Here is a 23,593-nt window from a genome sequence, read left to right on the forward strand (position 1 = left end):
TACACCTTTAAAGCTGACAAAGTGCTTTACACATGTTTTAACATTTAAGTATCACATTAATCATGGTAAGTAGGTACTATTATTATTTCCATTTTAAAGATAAGGAAGGGCAGCTAAGTGGCACCATAGTGTATCAAGTTCCATGCCTGGAATACAAAAAGACAAAAAACAAACAAACAAACAAAAAACCCCATCATCTTCCTGAGTTCAAATCCAGCCTCAGACACTTACTAGCTGGGTGATCTTGAGCAAGTCATTTGACCTAGCTTGCCTTCAGTTTCCTCATATGTAAAATGAATTAGAGAAGGAAATGGCAAACCACTCCTATATTTTTGCCAGAAAACCCCAATGGGATACAACTGAAAAATGACTAAACAAGAACAGATAAAGAAATGGAAAAACAAAGGTTAAATGACTTGTTCAGTTGCTCAAATGTATTTAACTCCAAGTCCAGGACTCTATGCATTATGCACCTTAATTCTTTCTGACTCTAAGGTTGCTACTAGCTCCTCTAAAATCTATGATCCTAAATATCATTTCCTCTGTATGCCTCAGTTGTATTTAATATGAAAGGCCCTTCTACCTCTAAATCTATGCTCCTAGATCATTGTACAGGACAACAACAAGATTATATGATGATCAATTCTGATAGACGTGACTCTTTCTAACAATGAGATGACTGAGGCCAGTTCCAATGATCTTGTGATGAAGAGAGCCATCTGCATCCAGAGAGGACTGTGGGAATTGAGTGTGAATCACAACATAGCATTTTCACTCTTTTTTGTTGTTGTTTGCTTGCATTTTGTTTTCTTTCTCATTTTTTCCTTTTTGATCTGATTTTTCTTATGCAGCAAGATTATTGTATAAGTATGTCTACATATATTGGATTTAACATATATTTTAACATGTTTAACATATATTGGATTACTTTCCATCTAGGAGAGGGGGTGGGAGGAAGGAGAGGAAAATTTGGAACACAAGGCTTTGTAAGAGTCAATGATGAAAAATTATCCATGTATATGTTTTGAGAATAAAAAAGCTTTAACTAAATAAATCTATGTTCCTATAATCCTAAACAATATCCCATCTCTGTGACTCACTTTGCTCATCTGTAAAGTGAGGGCTTGAACTCAGTGACCCTTCCAATCCTACTCCAGTCCAAAAAAAGGAAGGCCCTATTATTCATTCCCAAGGAATATGTCTACTTAGATTCTGCTGAGCTCTTCTCCCAAACTCTGAAAATTCAGGGAAAGTCTTCTCCCCATTGTTTTTCACAGTGACACATATACTGAAGTATGTGACAAAGGTCCAAGGACTCTATAGCCAACATCAACATAAGGATCCAGAATGCCGAGTTTCCATCCTCATTATTGTAAACAACAAGAAGACTGAGCCTGCAAATTGCAGACAGCACTCTAGACACTTCGGACATTCCAAGGTTAGAATGGAAAAGCCATTATTCTAAAAGAGCCAGACAAGAAATGATATGGAATTAAGAAGGGGAACTCTCTTCCTAGCATCTCCCATAATTGGCCTCCAATTAGCAATATTTTGGGCACACCCAGCTCTGTTGTGGAAGTCTCCATCTGGACGAGAGGAAGACTGAGTCTCCAGACCAATTACCCCTGGGGAGATCTGGATGCTAGCCATTCTCCCTACTTTGTGAAGAGCCACAAAAGATGGATTTTTTTTTCCTTCCATAGCTTCCATTAATCAACATGTCACTTCCAAAAAAGTGATATTAAAAAAAAATTACTTTAAGCTGACTTTACCAAGAATTGAATAGGGGGATGTCCCTATGAATAGCTAAAAAATTCCAGGGCTACCAAAACAGTCCAGGGGTCAATTAAATCATCTAAGCTGGTCTATTTACTAGGGAGCATTTGGCATACCAGGCTTAGATCTAGCACAATTTCGATGTTGTATCTATAAATCTCACTTTTCCCATGTCTGGGTCTAGAGACTTGTATTCTTCAAGGTCACTTCGGGGAGAGCACAGGAGATTAAAAAACTGTTGTTCAGATCCAGACGTCTTGGTAAGATTCACTCAGCTGAACCCCGCCTTTAAGCACCTAAAAGCTGAAGAAAGAAAAATCTCTTGTCTTTTCACTGGGCCTGATTAGAAAGCTGAATAGGCGACTCTTTTCCAAGTGCCAACAGTCTTGGCTCTCACCATTGTCAAAAGTGCAATTCATCTTATGAGTCACTTTAATCCTCATTTTTTGCCCTGGAAGCAAATAGCCTTTTATGGGCACTATTTCTTGATCTCTAAGCTTGGGCTCATCAATTCTGTGTGTTTAAAATGTGCAATTATCATGGGGGTGGAGTTAGGTGTTTATATACCCACGCCTCCTCCCAGTCTCTGACTTTTGCTATGGCTTGGGAACAGTTCTAACCACTATATGTTCCCAGAACTCTAACTGGGAATTTCTGTGTCTGAGAAAGGAGGAAGGGACCAAGCATTTGCTAAGTATCTAATCCACATCAGGGACTTTATCAAATGATTTACAAATATGCTTATTTCAGGAGAAAGGAGGAGCACAAACTATACTCATGCCCAGCATCACAAAGTTGGGCCTCAGTTGACACAAGTTATCTTAAATAGTAAGCTAACATAAATTATGGTCAAGGAACACTTTAGGACTGGAAGTTCAATGAATCAAAGGAGGTTCAAACATTTTTGTTTGTGAATACATTGGAATACAAGGTCTATGGGACTTTGCATCATAAAGTAGAGGTGGAGCTATCTGTCCCGTTGATTGTGGAGTTGATGTGATTTAGAGCCTGTGTAAAGGGTTTCCAAGGTGAATGTCTGTGGCACCCCAAATGTTTCCTTTTTTTTTCTTTTTACATTCCTAAGATGTTATATGGGGAAAAAGAGAAAGGAGAGGTGGTGCAAGAATTTATTAATATTAAGCAACTGCATTATGCTAAGTACTTTATAAATATTATCTCATTGGATTTCTTTGAGTGAATGAGTATACATGGGTTTTACAAGTTATTGGATAAGTCATTGGAAAGATTACTTTGATATGTTTAACTCTCTCAAAATTATCTCTAGCTAGAAGGGATCTCTCAGAGATCTTCTAGTTCAACTTCCCCATTTTATATATGAGGAAACCGAGATGCAGAGAGGTTTCTGACTAAGATTACAGATCTAGGGTTAGAAGGGAAAATGTCATTTAGTGCAACTCCTTTATTACATAGATGATGAAACTGAAGGCAAGACTTGTCCAAGGTCACATAGATGATATCATGGAGTATGATTTTGAAACCAAGTCCTCTCATACTGTGTCTATCATTCTTTCCATTACACTATGCTTCTTTCTGTGTCTCTGTCTCTTTCTCTGACTCTCAGCTCTCTGTTTCTCCATTTCTTGCTATCTCTCTCAGTTTGTCTCTGTTTCTCCTCTCTTTCTGTCTCTATCTCTTCATCTTTCTCTGTTTTTCCTCTCCTCTTTACTCCTTTTTTCTCCTCTTCCTTCTCTGTCTCTTTCTATCTTTGCTCTCTTTGTCTTGTTTGTCTCTGTCTTCTCTCTCTGTCTCTTTGTCTCTGTCTCTGTCTCTCTCTGTCTCTCTATCTCTGTCTCTCTCCCTTTCCCCCTCCCCCTCTCTTCCTCTTCCTCTCTCCTTTTTCCTCTCTCCCCTTTCTCTCCCTCCTCTGTTTGGATATGTTTTCTGACTGTCTCTCTTTCTCTCTGTCTTTGTCTATGTCTTGTTTCTCTCTGTCTCTCTTTGTCTCTTTGTCTGTTTTTCTGTCTGTCTGCCTGTCTCTGTTTCTGTCTCTCTCCTTCTAGCTATCTGTGTATGCGTGTAATATACATACACACACATATATATACATATATGTATATCTACATATATGTGTGTAGGTTTACACACATATATCTCTCTATATATTTAAATGATGGTCTTGGAATTTGTTTACTTTTTTGAGCTTTGATATATAATTCTACTGTGAGGATATGCATATTTGATAAATAACTCACATTTATTTTATACTTTAGTACCTACAAAGCCATTTCTCAGGACATCCCTGAGGTAGATAAAGCAAATATTCTTATCTCCATTTTATAGATGAAGAAAATGAATTTAGAGATATAAAGTGACTTCCCCATAATAACATAGTAAATATCAGAGCCTGGATTTTGTGATCTCATGTTAACCTTCTATTTATCTCTCTAAATGCCAGTGCCTTCCCTTTGATATTTCTTCTAGTTTATCCTAAATGTGGCTTATTTTTACATAGTTGTTGGCATTAGATTGTGGACGCCTTCAGGCCAAGAACTATGATTTCTCCTTCTTTGTTTTCTTAGTATTTAGCAGAGACTGGACCATAGAAAGAGCTTAAGAAATGGTTTTTGACTTAAGTCAGTAAGGATGGAAACAATTTTGCAGAACAATAGGAGAGCCAAGATAGATCCAGCAGAGAAAGCTAAAGAGTCAAGTGAATTGGTTGGATTTGGGGTGACTATGAATTTCCTTTGCTTGAATAGTCTGAAATTATTAAATTTTATAAAAGTGCAAAATTTTGGTTCACTTTTGCTACCCCATGGTTCATATTCTTGTTCTGGCATTTGGTAGTCAAATGTCCCTAGGTAAGATACAGAACCTCCCAAGCTTCAGTTTGCTCTTGGACAAAAGGGATGATGGGAATAGGTAGAAGAAAGTGGCTAGATAATCTCCAAGGTCATCTCCAGTTCTAGAATTCAATGAATATCTATCATAGTCAGAGAGTGTTCAATAAAAACTATAGAATGATGATGGCAGCAATGATGATGTGGTAAAAAAAAAAAACCCACAAAAAACATCTGTCATCTTTTAAACATGAAATATGCCAGTTACATGAGAATCTGGTCTATTTCTTGTTGTATGCTATTGGATTAATCTTGAAATAAATTGAAGCATCAGCCATTGTATTAGTCATTCAAATGACATAAAGATGTCTTAAATAAAGGAAAGGATTATCACCATCTTGGTAATGACTTCATGATTTCCAATATTTAGTATCTTGGGATTGTAGGGTTTTATGACGGTCTAGTAATGGAGGCCAATTTATGAGACCCAAGGGATCTGGAGAAAAAGCTGACCAGATGGACCTTTTTTTTTCCTCAAAGAGGACCCTCTTATAAAACTACCCCTCAGATCCTGAAAGGCTGCCAGGAAGGAGACTCATCAGTCCTGTGAGGGAAATCAGAGCCAGATGAAAGAAAGAAAGATTAACGTCAAGGCATCTGATACTTCCTGGGGTTTGCCCAACAGGCTGAGAGAAGCCAGTGACCAGATATTCACCAGAGGGCCCACCAGGATAATGTCCTACTCCAGCTGCTCATTTCTATTTATAAGAAGAAAATAGGAACAGAATGAGAACATGGCTAATGATGTTCTTAAGGCTACAAGAAGACGTTAGTTTTCAAAAATGTCTGAGTGCTTAAATTCACAGACCAAACTGAGTCAGCTTATCCAGTGGAGTGAATGCCATATGCTTAGCTACTGTTTTCCTCATTCACACTCACTTAAACTTAAGAGGCCACCTATTTCAACCTGTTACATTTTCTAGATGACCCTTGATCTTACGGCACAACCAAAATGTTTGTGGCAGCCCTTTCTGTAGTGGCTAAAAACTGGAAAATGAACAGATGCCCATCAATTGGAGAATGGTTGGGTAAATTGTGGTATATGAAGGTTATGGAATATTATTGTTCTGTAAGAAATGACCAACAGGAGGAATACAGAGAGGCTTGGAGAGACTTACATCAACTGATGCTAAGTGAAACGAGCAGAACCAGAAGATCATTATACACTTCAACAATGATACTGTAGGAGGATGTATTCTGATGGAAGTGGATTTCTTCAACATAGAGAAGAGCTAATCCAATTCCAATTGATTAATGATGGACAGAATCAGCTACACCCAGAGAAGGAACACTGGGAAATGAGTGTAAACTGTTAGCATTTTTTTCCTCCCCAGGTTATTTTTACCTTCCGAATACAATTCTTCCTTTGCAGCAGCAACAACAACAAAATTTGGTTCTGCACATATATATTGTACCTAGGATATACTCTAACATATTTAATATGTATGGGAATGCCTGCCATCTAGGGGAGGGGGTGGAGGGAAGGAGGGGAAAAATTCGGAACAGAAGGGAGTACAAGGGATAATGTTGTAAAAAAAATTACCCATGCATATGTACTGTCAAAAATGTTATAATTATAAAATTAATAAAAAAAATCTTATGGCACAAGAGTTTAGAAAATCTTCAATGAACTAACATCTAGAACAAAAGTCAGAAGTATTGCTGGACAATCTTTAAGTTTAAAGGCAATAATTCTTAAAATGACCTTGTCAAATATATCTGAGAATTAGCATAGTATAATTTAGTGACTCCCCAATTTTTTTTGTTCTAAAAACTGCTTTCAATAGCAACAGTAAAAAATGTGCTGTGAACCCCCAGGGTAATTTAATATTTTGTTATTGCTTGCTTTTCAATCATTTCAGTTGTGTAGGACTCTGTGATTCTATTAGGGGTTTCCTTGGCAAAGATACTAGAGTGGCTTGCCATTTCCTTTTTATTTTATAGCTCAGAAAACTAAAGCAAACAAAATTAAGACTTTTTCAGGGTCCCACAACGAGTTCTAGAAAGCTTGTTATTGATTTGATGTAAGGAATTACCTCTGTTGACAAAATCATTGGTCCTTCCTGTGTGCATCTTTGTCACCAACCAAAGTATCTTGTATCTTGCTTAATAAAGAGTTATTGAATTAATCATCTTAAGGTTCCTATAACTTTTTCCTTTTGTATTTCATCATCCCTGCCATAACTCCTTGGTAATGCCTTGATGCTTTTGGCCCTTATTCCCCATTTCAGTCTTGTATTTTCAGTCTTGGATATTACAGATCATAGTTAGGAAAATTTAATTTCTGTTTCTCTCCTAGTAAAGGAGCCTTACAGGTATTAATTACTCCAAAGAAAGAAGTTAATGCCAAAGGGAAAAAAAAAAAAACATTTTCCATAACAAACTACCCACCTCACAGTTACAATCTGTCCACCATCCAGGACCACCCCATTCATCTGGGCAATAAAGATGGCAGCCACAGCTTCGTATAGTGCAGTCCCATCCATGTTAATGGTTGCTCCAACTGGTAGAACAAATCTGGTCACACGCTTATCAATCCCCAGATTTTCTTCTAGGCACCGAAAAGTGACAGGCAATGTACCGGCACTAAGACAAACATAGAAAGAGAGAGAGGCACATATTATAAAACCCTTTAAGAAAATGGGATGAGGAAGCAGTTTTAGTTATTGAAGGTATCTTACAGATCAGTCAGTCAGTCAACAAGATCATCTAATCTAATTCCTTTATTTTGTAGATGAGGTAATTGAGGCCCAAAGAAACTAAATGACTTTTCCATGATCACACAGGTAAGTCAGTGAATGGCAAATTCAGAATCTGAATCTGGATCTTTTGAGTCTATTGTTTCCACGTTGGCTTTTTTATTTTCATTCTTGAAGTCACATGCTGTGTTTGAAGGATCAAGTGATAAATTAAACAGCAGGAGCAAGTCTAAAATTTAATTAAAACTTTAACATATTAGCTACCAGAAATGAAAAATGTTTCTGGTTGGTTTGAATTTTCATTTCTTATGTCTGATTGTTGTTCTTTGTTCTCGAAGAGGATCAAAATGACAGCACTATGTTACAGTCGAGCCACAGTGTGTCCAACTGTGGCCAATCAGATCAATGCAAGCTCAGAATGCTCTGCCACGGGTTGGACACAAATAGTCTCTATGAACATTTGGGGTGGACTCTTTAACTTTGTATGGCTTGGATTTCTTTTGAGCTAATGCAATTCTGCTTTACTCACAGAGCACCTGTTCTAATGAGGGCACACCATACCGGGCAGTCCTGTGCCAATGTCTGTCATGTCATAGAATCAGTTCTAAAGTTCTTAAGAGAGACTTTGAGAGTGTCCTTATATCACTTTTTTTGACCACCTTGTGAGAACTTGCCATATGTGAGCTCTCCATAAAATTATCCTTTCGACAAGCATATATTTGGCAATTGAACAATGTGGCCAGCCCAACTCAGTTGTGCTCTTGGCAGAAGAATTGGAATGCTTGGCAGTTTAGTTCAAGAAAGATGCTCAGTGTCTGTTATCCTGCTAAGTGATCTTCAGAGTCCTCCTAAGACAATTCAAATGGAAGTGATTCAGTTTCCTGGTGTGGAGTTTAATCCCTTTCTCCCAGAATGCACATACCCACCTGGACCATCGTATCTGGTAGCATTTTGAAGCACAACTAAAGCCTCTTTTGTTTCAAAATTAAATGTTTGCCTGACTTAATTGGACTACATTGACTTTGGATCAGGAGAGAATCTGCATGGACTCAGGAAGATTTTTATAGTGACCGGGGTAGAAAGGTTATGTATGTTCCATGGGAACGATAGAAAAGTTCAATCCCAGGCTTTGGGAGGAGCCCCAGAACTGGCCGTTGAGATGCTGAGGACACTGGATAAGGATGTGTACATGAGTACATAAGCTGGGAGAGCAGGAGCACACTGGGAGAACGTGAAAATGATTCAACTCCCTATTTCAGTGGGCTAATGGGCTTAGACTGACTCCTCAGACTCTCTTAGGTCATCCATCACTGAAGCATGTGATCTAGATCTCTCCGCATACACACAATGGCATGACTTCACAGCCTCCCCTCCCAGAGCTGAGACTATGATTTCATGACCCATTTGGGCAAATGAAGATTCCTGAGAGCTCTTGGACAAATCCCTTAAATAGAAACTTCGTATTACCAAATGTTTTACTGTGTTACTAAAGGTTTCCAGGGGCCAGGAAGAGCATTCCCATATGGATGGAAATTGGGGAATGACATAGGAAATGTCTCCAAGTACAAATTACATGGAAAACAGTGCAGGTGGCTGGGGCCATGCTTTGCCTCGGAACACCATTGTTATCTGCTTTTAGGACTTGCCTGGTATTTTAATGAATATATGACCAAGAAAGAAAAAAAATCCCATATGGGGACAAAATAAATTGGCAAAACCCTAACATTTCTTTTGTTTGTTTCTGTTAAACAGAGCCTCAGAGGGACTGGATCTGTGATTTCATCGGGATATATAGGGAACTCCCAATTAAAAAAAAAGAAAACTAAAACCTCCTTCTATTGATGCAGAAAAGCACTTGATTTATAACTCATAGTTTTGCAGAGATCTCAAGATTAAGAGGTTCTTAATCTAGGGTCTGTGAACTAAAATATACATATATATATAAAAGATAAAATATTTATAAAAATATGTATATAAATATGTTTATTACATTTATATGTACATATATTAAATATATTGTATACATATATCAAATATTTGTGATATATGTACACATATTTATAAATTATGTTTATATATTCATATGTGCATATAAATATATTTATAACATAAAAATGTTTTAATTTTTTACTATATACATAAATGCTTATATATTGTGTTCATATATGCATATCTTAAATGTATAAACATATTTATAAAATATGTGAATATATTTGATAAATTTTTAAAATATAAAAAAATATAAGCATATGTTGACAACTGTATTTCAATATAATTGCTTTCCCTTTTAATACAGTATAGTTTATTTCATGCATTTAAAACCATTATTCTGAGAAGGGCTTCATAAAGGATTATGACCAGAATATCAAAGGAGTCCAGGACACACGATTCCTGTCTGAGAGAATTGTCTGAGGCATTGAGAGTTTCAGTGACTCGCTGATAGTCATACAACCAACATGTATCCGAGGTACAGCTGCTTATTATGTCATACTGGTTCTCTGCTATCAGGTGAAAAATAATCATCAACATTTATGTGGTACTAAAAAATATTTCATACGTATTTGAACTCTTCAAGGACCTATGAGGTCTAACATATATGGACAAGGAAATTGAGGCTCAAAGGGATTGTGGCCTTGGCTCACAGATTTAGAAATAGAATGTTTATCTTGAAGGTTGCCTAATTTAGGCCCTGAATTTTCCAAATTAGTAAACTGAGGCATAGAAATGCGCATTTGTCCCAAGTAGAAGAGTTAAGAGTGGAACTCAGTTCCTCATTTTCAGTCCGGTGCTCTCTCCATTACGCTGCACTGTCTTTTTGAGTAGTATATTTTTCTCTTCCAACATTCAGTGTATTTGGACTTAGGCCACCAGAAAGATGAGAGAGGGCAAAGAAGATAAGGCTTCTGCTTGGTCCCAGAGGGTAAAACTAGGAGCAATGAGTGTGAGTTCCAAAGAGGCAGATTTGGGTTTAATAAAAGAATTCATAAACAACTGCAGCTGTTCACAAGGTCTTCAGACATGAGTTGGATGACCACTTTTCTGACCCACTGAAGTGCAGATGCTTTTGGAGGGAATGGGCTGCACTTCAAAGGTCCTTTCCAGTTCTGAACTCCAGAGATTTTTTAATGACAACTTTAAGAATTAAAGCTGATCCAATGCGAATGCCTCTTGCTGGAAGTCTTCAAATAAGTACTGGATGATGGTGTGATGGATGTATTATAAGAGCATCTTATCTATTGTAGGTTGGACACTGTGATCTTTTCCTATACTAAGATTTAGGACAAATCACTGCATCCTTAAGGAAGATGAAGGATGGTTCTCAGGAAGGCAATGGGGAAAGCACCAGCATTAAAGTTGATGAGCTTGGATTTAAATTTTATAGCCATTGCTTAAGATGTTGGCAAGTCACATGACTTTTCTAGTTTACATCCCTTTATCTATAAAATGAGAGAGCTGGGCTAAATTGTCTCTGAGTCCCTCTTATTCCACATTGATGATTCTGGGATAATATAGTAGTTGGTCTTAATGCATCTGCAAAACCAGTTGGGAGTACTTACCACTTCTCTGACTTCTTATGCCCAGGCAAGGGTCTCAGGAGTCACTCTATTTCTATCTATTTTTGCTTTAGATGCTATAAAAGCCTACTTAGAGCTATCTCATAAAGGGAGGCCTTATTCTTGAGGCCTGGCCTAATTAGGATTAAGATAATTTTCTTCTACCTGCCTCTTGCTATTTTAATGAGATATTATGTTTTATTTCTTCATTTTCCGCCCCCCCCCCAACTACACATATAAACACACACAATCCATCAGGTAAGAGCTAAATGCAATCATGCAGAATGACTATCCAGAGATGGCCTCATAGCACTGAGATCTTGGAAATATATAAGCCTCAGGCCACTCAAGACTCATTGGTGTCCATTAATTCTCATTACTTCACTCACTGGTACATAGTGTCACCCAAGGGCTATTCGATGATTCAATAGACTTTGGCAAATGAGGGAGTAAAGAAGCAAGAGCTCATCTTTGTACAGGGTAAATTTAATTGAGAGAAGAAAGAAAAGAAAAATCATTCCAAATGGTTATTTGGATGTCTTTAGCTCTTTCCTGCATTGAAGGCTTGTGTGAGTTTATAAAATTTCAGAATAATCCAAGGTCATATATCCATACCCCTCCTTACTGAAAGTTGTTCTACAGCATATCCAAAAAACAGGCCTCCAGCTTGTGCTTGAAGACCTCCACAATGGGTCCAAGCCTCCTAAGGAAGCCCATTTCACCTCTGAAGAATGCTAATGAGAAGCAACTTTTTTCTCTGACATCCAATCTAAATTTATTTCTTTGCCAATCCTATTAATTACTCTTGGTTCTGAGTCCTGTGGGACCAATGGGAGTGAGTCCGCGACTTCATCTACTAGACGGTGCTTCTCATAATTAGAGTCAGCTATCCTGAATCTCCTATCTTCCCTTCAAGGTAAAACACATCCGGCTCCTGTATATAGAGCAGCTAAAGCTCTTTACCATTCCAGTTTCTGCTGCAAGTCAAAAAACAGACCACCAACCAACTGCCCCCATAGCAGGGTCCCCATGTTGCTAATGTCTTCACGTTGTTGGGTTTTTATCTCTCCCCGTGACATTTGACAACAACAATTTTGGGAGGTCATTTCTGGGTCTTCATTCTTCTGGCTTTCTTCCTGCAAAACAGTCTAGTAGCATGTGTGTGCTCATTGAGAAAAACCAATCAACCATACTTGATTTCTTGATATAGTACATAAGCTGCTGAGGCACAAAGAACACTGATGAGACTGTCTAAAGACTTGATCCTTTCCCCTATGACTCTGATGGTTAAATACCAATGGGTTGATCCTTAGCACACAATTCGTGACAGTAGTTTTCCCCAAGGAAATTAGCCAAATACCAATTTTAAGAAAAAATAATTTGACATTTACTATTTGTCTATTTCCATCACTCTGGATCTCAGTTTTCTCCTTTGTACAAATAAGGATATTAGACTCAAGGGTCTCTACAATCCTTTCTAAGTCTACTCTAGCATAGGATATGTTTGCATCATAGATCTGGAGGTATAAGGGATCTCAAAGGCCATCTAGAACAACTTCATTTTTACAGAAAAGGAAACTGAGGTCCACAAAGATGATATGACTTATTCAAGGGAAGATGTCATACAATTCTAACTCTTCAGAGGTCTTTTAATGTCTTTGAACCTCAATCTACACATCTAGAAAATCCTTCCCTTCTTTTAGATAAAGTGCTTTATATCTCTTAAAGGAGTCTATCAATCACAACTATGATGATGATGATAACATTAATAGTGATGAATCATTTTTAATGCCCAAAAGTAATACCAGAGAAAGGAGCGAGAAATGACTCTGGGATTTGTAGATCAAAGTAATAATTAACCAAAAGATAGTTCCTTGGAGCTGCTAATTTTCTTTCATAGGTATAGCTGGAATTTTTATGATTAGAGACATTAAGGCACATTGGAAGTTCCATGGTCCAGAAAGAAATGGAAGGGGGGAAAGGTTCTAAGATTCTTTTGCAACTTACAGCATGGATCTAGGTCATATGGACAATTTCCCATGTTCTCCTGCAAACTTTTATTTTCTCTGATATTAAATTTTATTGATTTCCCTTCCATGGATTTGTTAAGATAAAATCAGAATCAGGCCATTTTGGAAACCAGTGGTGATTGAAAATGCAAAATCCAACTCATGAAAGGATTGGCAGATTTCTTTCCTTTGGTCCCTGAGAGCTCTCTTAGATTTCTTCTATATCAGGCTTGTCTGGTAAATGAAGGAAGAGCATCTCTATTAATGTCACGTCTACCCATGAGAAACTTGTTCTGGCTGCAAATTGGAAGTTCACATGGAGTTCAAAGAGCCCATCAGGAGGCAAACTAGCTAATGGATTCTGATTTGTCTCCTTTAAAGTGTGTGAGTCCTTTAAATATTCCTTATATACTCAGAATCTCTTCTCCTACTTTGGAAGAATCACTCTCCAGAAATTCAAAGCAAGGGGGCCTTCCTAACAGGGCATTTTCCAAAAAGATGAATTTGGGGGGTTTTAGAGTTGAGACAAATAATGTTTCATGACAGGCTTTTGTAAGCCTTTTTTTTATGGGAACATGACCCAGTAATTCCATTGTTGTCTCTGACAGCATTAGCCAAAACAGCAAAGGAAAACTGTCTGTTCAAAGATTTTCACGGCGGTGTTATTCATAATTGCAAAATCCTGGAAACCAATAGAAAAGTCCAGCAGCAGGAGAATGTTTAAATAAATTGGGGAACTTCAACGCAATGGAATTTTATAATGTAATGAAAACCAGCACACATGAAGAATACAAAAACTCAGTATGGAAAGGTTCATGAAATAATGCAAAGGGGAAAAGAAAAACAACATATTCACCAAAGATATTTAAAACAAATGAGAAATGTAGTTGGTTTTGTTTTTTCTTGCCTTTTCATTGGATGGGGAAGGGAGAGAGAGAAGGATAATTTGGAACTAAACAAAAAAGAATAAAATCTGTGCTTTAAACATTAATGTTAAATAAATATTAAAAAGCCTTAAAATAGTAATAATAATAAAGTGAATAAAAACAAAACATCCAATCCATATAACCCATCTAAACTCACATAAGGAAACACTTTCATTAGGTCTTATGGTTCCTCTTTTGGAATCAACCAATCAATCAAAAGTATGGGGTAGTTTTAAATATATAATTAGATATGAGTAGCAACCTATGATTTCTTTACACAATGTGAATCTCTTAGTGACAGGATTCAAATCAGGTCTTCCTACTATTACCAATAGTAAGTATTTATATAGAACTTTATGGTTTGCATAACTGATTTTATATGTATATATACACACATATATAGGTAAAATTTTATGCATATTTGTACATATATATTGAGCATAGCATTTTATACATATAATTATATACACCTATATATGTAAAATACTATATTCTGTATGTATATATTGATGTATATAGATAAAGATATGCATCTATATATATAAATGTGTATATGTATACACACATATATGTAAATATAAATGTATACATGTATGTGTGTGTGTCTGTGTATCTCTAACCTAAACTAAAAGTGAAGTTATTGGCTAGGAAGAGTGGTCATTATTATTGATAGTATATAAAAGAAGGCTGCTACACAATTATTTTAAATATAAATCATTTCTAAGAAAGTATAGTTTGTTGATGTTCAATGCTGAAACAATCTTATCTTTTTGATGTTTTTTATTTTATTTTTTAATTTTTTAAAAATTGAAAAGGAGATAAAATGAAAGACAGAGACAGAGACAAAGAGAGAGACAGAAACACACAAAGAGACTGAAATAGAAAGAGAGAGACAAAGAGAAGAGGGAGATAAAGTGAGATAGAGCCAGAGAGACACAGAGAGAGAGAGAGAGAGACAGAGAAAGAGACAGGAAGAGAAAGAAAGAGAGACAGAAAAGAGAGAAACACACACAGAGAGAAACAGAGAGAGAGACAGAAAAACAGAGAGAGATAAAGAGAGAGAGAGAGAAGAGAGAGAGAGATAAAGAGAGAGAGAGAGAGAGAGAGAGAGAGAGAGAGACAGAGAGAGACAGAGAGAGAGAGAGAGACAGAGAGAGAGACAGAGAGAGAGACAGAGAGAGGGGGGGGAAGGAGAGAGACAGAGAGAGAGACAGAAAAACAGAGAGAGATAAAGAGAGAGAGAGAAGAGAGAGAGAGATAAAGAGAGAGAGAGACAGAGAGAGAGAGAGACAGAGAGAGAGAGAGACAGAGAGAGAGAGACAGAGAGAGAGACAGAGAGAGACAGAGAGAGGGGAGGGGAAGGAGAGAGACAGAGAGAGAGACAGAGAGAGAGACAGAGAGAGACAGAGAGAGGGGAGGGGAAGGAGAGAGACAGAGAGAGAGAGAGAGACAGACAGACAGACAGACAGACAGACAGACAGACAGACACAGACACAGACAGAGAGAGAGACAGAGAGACAGAGAGAGACAGAGAGAGAGAAAGAAAGGGGGGGAAGGAGAGAGACAGAGACAGAGACAGAGACAGAGAGAGACAGAGAGAGACAGAGAGAGAGAGAGAGAGAGAGACAGAGAGAGAGAGAGAAAGAGAGACAGAGAGAGAGAGAGAGAGAGAGAGAGAGAGAGAGAGAAAGAGTGAGAGAGAGAGAGAGAGAGAAGGAAAAAAGAGCCAGAGAGATAGAAAGTGAGACAGAGACAGAGAGAGGGGGGGAGAGAAAGGGGGGATTTCTATGGGGAAACCAAGTAGTCTAAGTGACTGTTACAATTTCATTTAGAAATCTTGGTATGAATTGAGTATGGACATATCATAATGTTATATTATATAAAATATTAGCAAAGAACTATTAGGATTCATTTCTTTCTAATGAACAGTTCCTAGAAACATGTATTAGAAAAGCAGCAAGGCAGTGTGCAGAGTGTAGGATTTGATGTCAGGAAGACCCAAGTCTGAATCTTGTCTCTAATTCTTACTAGCAGTGAGATTCATGGGTAAGTCACATAAACTATCAGAGTCCCAGGAGAGTATCTCAGATCCTTTACTAAGTTACAAATGGGATTGGTTGCATTTGGGTGGAATTTGATAGTCACTAAGATCTCTTCCAACTTTAAAATTCCATGATTTAGATTTTTATCAATAAGGGAGAAAATTCTTATACTAAATGAACTCATAAACACTTGACATATTGGTACAATCTCTTAGAATAATCAGAGGCCCTTGGTTGGAATCCTTGCTCAATCACATTCTTTTTTCAAAGCTATTCTTCTCTAATAAAAACTCTGGTCTTTATGACAAAAGAAGCCAGTGACATAGAGTCAGGGAAAGAGATAGAGGAAGAGAGAGAAATGATTTCTTGCATCCTCTACCTGGAAGCTGTGCCCAGGGCTGTGATCCAGGCTTGAAAAATACCAGCAAAAAAGGAGAAAGGGTTTTTCCTGGTCACCACGAAGTAAAGCAAAGGGAGGAAGATGCCTCCATGGATGATGAGGCCCACAATCACGGTGACCATGTACATCCCCAGTTGCCTGGCGACCACTTCCAAGTCCTTGATGGCGATGATTTTTCCACAAATGAGGCAGGCAATACCCAGGGGAGAATACCTACAGAACAGAAAAGGCAAAAGAAAATGCATTGAATAATTTGACTCTTTATATATATATATATATATATATATATATATATATATATATATATATATAAGTATATATACATATATACGTATATATATATATGTATATATATATACATATATATACATATATATACGTATATATATGTATATATATACATATATATATATATACGTATATATGTATATATACTTATATATATATATATATATATATATATATATATATATATATATATATATATATATATACTTATATATAAATGGGTAAATGGCTTTACCCATTTGGCTGACTCTTCTGGATTCTACTACACCATATTTACTTAAATGCTTTAAGGTGTGCCAAACACCTTGCAAATGGCTCATATTCATCCTTAGAACATCCCTATGAGATCAGTATTATTATGGTTCTCATTTTATAGATAAAGAAACTGAAGCAGACTGAGGTTACTGATTTGTTCAAGGTCTCAAAGTTAGTGACAGGATTCAAATCCAGTCTTCCTATTATGACTAATAGTATGCATTTGTAGAGTATTTTATGGTTTGCATAACATATTTTATATGTATATATACATGCATGTATATATTTATATGCATATATACATATATACATAAAATTCTATGCATATTTGTATATATATTGAGCATCGTATTTTACACATATAATTATATACACGTATACATGTAAAATGCTGTATTCTATATGTATGTGTGTATATATATTGATGTATATGGATATAAATATGCATATATAAAAATGAGTATATATATATATATACATATATATATGTAAATAACAAATGTGTATATGTATAGATGTGTGTATATCTATCTATCTATCATCTATCAATCATTTGACATTTATAACAACCCAAGTTGATGGTTGATACTTTCACTTTCCCATTTTACAGATGAGGAAATTGAGGCAGGAAGGTTAAACGACTTTCCCAGGGTCACACAGCTGGCTAGCAAGTGTCTGAGTCAGGATTCCAGCTTGAGTCCTCCTGATTCCCCATCCAGCCCACGCAGCTGCCTCTATGTTGTTGGGCTGTCAAAAGGGCCATAGATTCAAGGGCTGTTATGTATGTCTTGACCAAGTTAGGCTCCAGGATTTGGTTGTACTTGTTTTTATAATAAACAAAGCCTTCCTCTAGATTTCTCCAGTAAAAGGAAATAGTCATCACTGTTTCATGGAAGGAAGATGAGACTAAAAATTGAGAGAAAATATCAATGTTCAGCTTTGTGATGCTATCTTCTGTGGCTCAGAGAAGGATACTTCTCTTCCCTGATCGTCTGGTCTCAGCTCTATAAAACTAGTAATGTCGGTAACATGTCCCAATATGGTTCTGTTTGTCTGTCTCTCCTCTCTCTCTCTGTCTCTCTGTCTGTCTGTCTGTCTGTCTCTCTCTCTATTGCTTGCTATCTCTCTGTCTTCCTCTCTCCATATCTCTGTGGGTGTTTGTCTCTGTCTCTGTTTTTGTCAGACAGACAGACACACACACACACACACACACACACACACACACACACACACACACACACACACACACCCTTTTTTCTCTTTGGGAAACAGGTGGTAATTTAACCCAAGCATAACAAATGCAACAAAGCCCTCCTGCTTTGGAATAAATGAGTCACAGAGACATAAAATTAAGCCTGGGAGGGACACAGAACACAATGTATGTTATAGTTGGAAGACACCTTAAAGGTCAATCAGTCCTATGTCTTATTTTACAGGAGCAGAAACTGAGTCTCAGAGTGTCAAAGTGATTTTCTCTTGGTATACCTGAGAGGACAGAATCTGGGTTAGAACTGATTAAATTATAGAGCTCTTAAAGCCAAGGACACAGATGTCTTTTTAAAAATCTTTGTGACTCTGGTGTTCAGCACAATGCCTTATATACATTAGGTATTATGATTGAATGAATCTTCATCTCCTGATTCCTAGTCCAATAGTCTTTCTATTCAGCAACCCTGAAAGGGAGAGATAGCAGAACAAGGGGAATAGCCTAAATTGGATAATATATTATTTCAATGAAAACAAACAAATAAGAGAATAAATGATTAAATAAATGGATGGATGATTGAAGAAAGGAAAGGAAAGGAAGGAAAGGAAAGGAAAGGAAAGGAAAGGAAAGGAAGGAAAAGGAAAGGAAAGGAAAGGAAAGGAAAGGAAAGGAAAGGAAAGGAAAGGAAAGGAAAGGAAAGGAAAGGAAAGGAAAGGAAAGGAAAGGAAAGGAAAGGAAAGGAAAGGAAAGGAAAGGAAAGAAGAGAGAGAGAAAGAAAGAGAGGAAGAGAAAGAAGAAAGAAAGAAAAATAGGAAAGAAGAAAGAAGAGAGAAAGGAAGAAAGAAAAATAGGAAAGAAGAAAGAAGAGAGAAAGGAAGAAAGAAAAAAGGAAGAAAGGGAGAGAGGAAAGTAGGGAAGAAAGGAAGGAAGGGAAAAAAAGTAGGAAGGAAGGGGAGGAAGAAAACAAAGGGAGAAAAAGAGGCAGGGAGAAATGATTATTCGAGGTTAGAACGTTATCAATCTAAAAATGTAAGTGGTTTTGATAATTAGAAATAGTTAGACAATGCTTATTCCAAGAAGAATATTTTTACTGTTTGGTAAGAATGTTTAAGGAGATGCCATCATTTTCCCAGTTACCTGGTTCCACGTTCTAAGGTGGTATTGAAATTGAAGTCTTCCTAATTTCCTAATCTGGCAATATTCCCACTCCTCTATTTGTTAATCCAATGGATTTGTGATCGCATGAGGTTATGATTGCCTCCAATAATGTAGATCATGTGGTATCCATGGCCTCTCATTCTTAACTCTTCTGGGTGTCTTCCCATATTTTATCACAGGACTGTACCCACTGTGTTGGAAGTCTTCCTTGCTTCCACTTACTCAAGTGTTGAAAAAGACTATTTGCTTCATTCTTGGACATTTCTGAAGGCATAGGGCACTGACATGAGGTGTAGAGGGACTCCCTTAGATTGGAGGCTCCTTGAGGGCAGACGCTGTCCCTTATCTGCAGTCATATCCCCAAGTACTAAGCCCAGTCCTTTGAACATGGTAGGTATGTAATAAACATAGCTATTGATTCAAAATGGAGACCCCTGAGCGGGCTTTGGAGAATGAAGCTATGGAGTAATTTTAATCTTCATTTTCCATTTTCCAGGCATGCAGACACCAACAATAGCTCATAGATCACTGTCAGTGTTTCAAGGGCAAGAGCTCTGGGAGGCTTAAAAATTGTGAATAAGTAGCCTGAATATACTTTCCGATAAAGCAAAAGAACATTTATCCTCATGAACACAAATAATTAATTCTTTCCCAAACAATATTTACATTTTAAAAAACAGTGAGCAGACACACACTAAGAGCTGTTTGGAGTCTCTATTCATGCTCCCTTTCTTTGTCACAATCCAGGGATAAACCATTCACCCAATGGAGAGGAAATATTTTCATTGATACAATGACTTCCTCAGCAAAATGTCAATGTCAAGGCTGAATCGATCTGGGTAAGGTAGCAGATTATAGCTGGGGATGCTGCTCTGTGAGTTCAGTAGCTTGCTGGAAAGAGGAGGCTCAAATTGTCTTTGGAGAGCAGAATATATGGGCCTAGCAATTACTGGTTATAATTAATTCTGGCGTCAGTAGGCCTTTGTTAACCAAAACTACCCAATTCCCCTGGGGAAAGAAGTCTTAGAGCAGAAGGCCAGAATGCAAAACAGGAGGACAATTATTATACAAGTCTGTGGAATCTTTTCTTTTGATTTCATTTCTCTACAAAGGATGGGGGACAACTGGGGAGATGGGTTGGGAAACAAATCGCTTTGCCCTGTGAGTAATTGAGTGCTCCATCAAGGATTACTCTAACACTCATATCTGTGTGACTTTAAAAGCAACTCACTAAATATTCTCAAGCCTTGTTTCCTCATCTGTGAATAGGGGGCATTGGATCAGGTAGCTTCTGTGGTTCGTTGTAGTTCTAATTTTCTTTCTCTGGGTCTCAGCTTCTTTAACTGTAAAATGCTGCTGCCAAATTGATTTTCCTTTAGCATAGGTCTGACCATTTATTTCCAATAAACTTCTGTGACTACTTTTTCTAGGATCAAGTCTAAAACTGTCTACCTGTCTTTTAAACAACCTTATTCCACTCCAACTTTTAACCACATTGGCCATTACTCCTTTTCTGGTAAATCTGTGATTCAGCCAAAGAAAACTTTTCTCTGTGCCTCACATACAACACTCCAACTTCTTTTCCTAAGCATTTGCATTGTTTCTCCTTTATTTCTGAAATATTCTTGCTCTTCACTTGTATCCCTTCTCCTTCCAAACTCCATTCATGCACTGCTTTCTACATAAAACTTTTTATGGTCCCCCAAAAGCTAGAGCTTTCCTCCCTAACTAGTTTGTATTTATTTTCTTTATATTCTTTATATCCATTTTCTCTTTATTTCTATTTATAGAAATATTTCTCTTTATTCCTATATTTATGTTTCTACTTATAATTCTATATATTTTCTCTCTCTCTCTCTTTATATATATATATATATATATATATATATATATATATATACATATATATATGTATGTATAAATCTAGAGAAATTGTAAGCTCTTTAAGGCTAGTCAATTTCATTTTTCCATTAATAGCATACTACCTGGCACATAACACACCTTGCTTTAATGATGCATTGATGGATGGGAGGAGTGTTCACATAAATGAAATCATGGGTGTTTGAATTGTTAAAATATTTGAAGAAGCTATTCCAGTAGAAATGCCAACAGATGAGAATGAATCTGGCATTCAGAAGAATTAACCCCATTATTGTACATTTACAAACTCTGTTCTTCTAAGGATCTTTGATCAAGCTTGGAAGGCTCTGAATGGATAGTTTAAACATGTGGCTGCCACATGAACTTCAGTTCTCACAAAAATGAATGCCTGAAGTCTCAGCTTCATCTGGGATTTAACAGTCAGCCTCCCGAATTCAGAGAGAATCTATTATTTTATAAACAACATTGTCAAAACTCTTTTGACCCGGCTACCAGGATCATTGTTTTATGGGGCTTTTAAGCACAGATTGTGAGGATAACAGCTCTCTCCTGTTCTGTGCCCATCCAACCAGACAGCAAAGCTGGCTTGGGTCGTTAATAGTTTGCTTCTCTCTCAGAGACTAACAGGACCGTTAGAGATAACCGACATCAATTCAATGAAGTGCATATGTATGAAGCTGAAGACTGTTGGTCTTGCAGCCCAATGGCCTGGCTCCTCTGAGAGGCAGGGCTTCATGGAGAACATGTGTGTCTCATCTCACTGCCAATTTCTAGCCCAGATTTCACAATCATTGGCTTGTCTACATGGACAGATCCAATCCAATAAATATTTATTAAGCTCATGCCAAATGAAAGCCACTGTATTTAAATTTAAATTAAGCATATTTTAAAATTTAAATTAAAAGTCTCTCCCCTCAAGGAGCATGTGTTCTCATGCAAAAGGTGGAAGGAGATGTGGAGGGAGGGACATAACATGCAAACATATTTACATGATAATATGAAGAGACAATACTCAGATCTGGAAGGAACAGAGAATAAAGAATCAAGCCCCTGAGAAAGACAGAAATGTTTAGTGGTTGAGTAAGGAGAGATTGTGTTCCAGGAACAATGCACAGCTTCTTTGAAGGCATGGTGTCAGGAGGTGGAATCTGAGATTTAGGGAGGTGTCAGTAGGGTTGTTGGGCTGGCACATAAAGTGAGTGAAGGGATATAATATAAAGCGAGGCTGGAAAGGTAGTCAGGTGCCATGGAGGCATTTGTCTGGAAAATGAAAATAAAACAAAAAACTACTTCTACAAGGATGGAGATTTTACCCCTGCACTGGAGTTTCTTCCTCTGTAAAATGAGGAGATAGCACAAAGCCAGAGGATCTTAACTTTTTTTGACTCAAGGATCCGGCAGTTTGGGGAAGTGTATGGCTCCCTTGTCAGATTAATGTTTTTATATGTGTAAAATAAAATACCAAGGAAAGCAATCATGTTAAAATAAGATTATTATCATATCTCTAAAACAAGTTCATCAATTCCAGGTTAGAAAACTCTGACCTAGATCTCTCTACAACCTAAAAGATCACTGAATATGGACTCCCTGGATCACAGGATTCAAACCCTAGTTCAGTCACTTGCTATCTTTTGGATAAGCTTTTTTCTTTCTCTGGGTCTCAATTTTCTAATTTGTAAAGTGAGGTCATTGTACTACATGGCCCGCAAGGCTTCATAAAGCACTAAATATATGATCTCTTTCAACTCTGTTCAGTGTTCAGGCTCCCTTCATTTTTGTTTCTATGTGCTTGCCAATGGCCTCCAGTACCATTTTCGCTTTTTTTGTGTATCTCCATTCCCAATTTTACTGGTTGAGTACATCCCAAAAGATGTGAAAGGGTAACTGTCTCAGGCTTCTCATGCTAAAAACATGAGTTCATCCTTCAGTCCTTGAAAGCAGAAAGACCGGGGTCTTTATCTGCTCTTTTTGCAATATGATTGTGTTTTTCCTGGAAGCTCTGCAAAGAAGAATTTTTATCTATTTCCTTAAGGGGTCAAAATCTCCTTTGGAGAGTTCTCCTTTGCTCTGGCATGTATGTTCCTTCCCTCTTAGGTGTGATCCAACACGGTCCAGAAATTCTCTGCTTTTAATCTGTCTTTGGCCCGTTCCTGCTCAGCTTTTTCCGTCAATGATTTAAATCAAAACAAAGAAGGCATGTTTATCAACTCTTACAGCTGGGAGGGAAAGTTAATGAGTTGGAAGATAGAATCAGTATAAAAAAAAATCAGCAAGCTGGAATGGTGGAACAAAACTATTCCTACTAAATGTCATCTTATAAAAATCCTTCCTTTTCACTGAAAACATAAGCTACTGCATGAGGGGCTTAATTCTCCAGGCTATACTATGATGTGATGGGGAAAAATCTAATTTGATCCTAGGATATGTTTAGTGAGAAACAGTTTCTAGAAGTAGGAAGATAACAATCTCACTTGCACTCTCTGCATCTTAAAAACGTAAGGGGTACAGTCTAAAATTATTTCCTGTGAAAAATGAAA

General features: G+C 37.2%; 1 protein-coding gene across 1 annotated transcript in view; it reads right to left on the reverse strand.

Moving 5' to 3' along the window:
- SLC1A2 (solute carrier family 1 member 2) overlaps nt 1-23,593 on the reverse strand; it is a 162,298-nt gene that overhangs the window by 16,991 nt on the left and 121,714 nt on the right. The window contains 2 exon segments of the mRNA XM_074273211.1: nt 7,029-7,223; nt 16,247-16,480. Of these exon segments, the coding sequence (XP_074129312.1) occupies nt 7,029-7,223; nt 16,247-16,480 (429 nt within the window).

This window comes from Sminthopsis crassicaudata, chromosome 6, assembly GCF_048593235.1.
Source record: "Sminthopsis crassicaudata isolate SCR6 chromosome 6, ASM4859323v1, whole genome shotgun sequence".
NCBI lineage: Eukaryota > Metazoa > Chordata > Mammalia > Dasyuromorphia > Dasyuridae > Sminthopsis > Sminthopsis crassicaudata.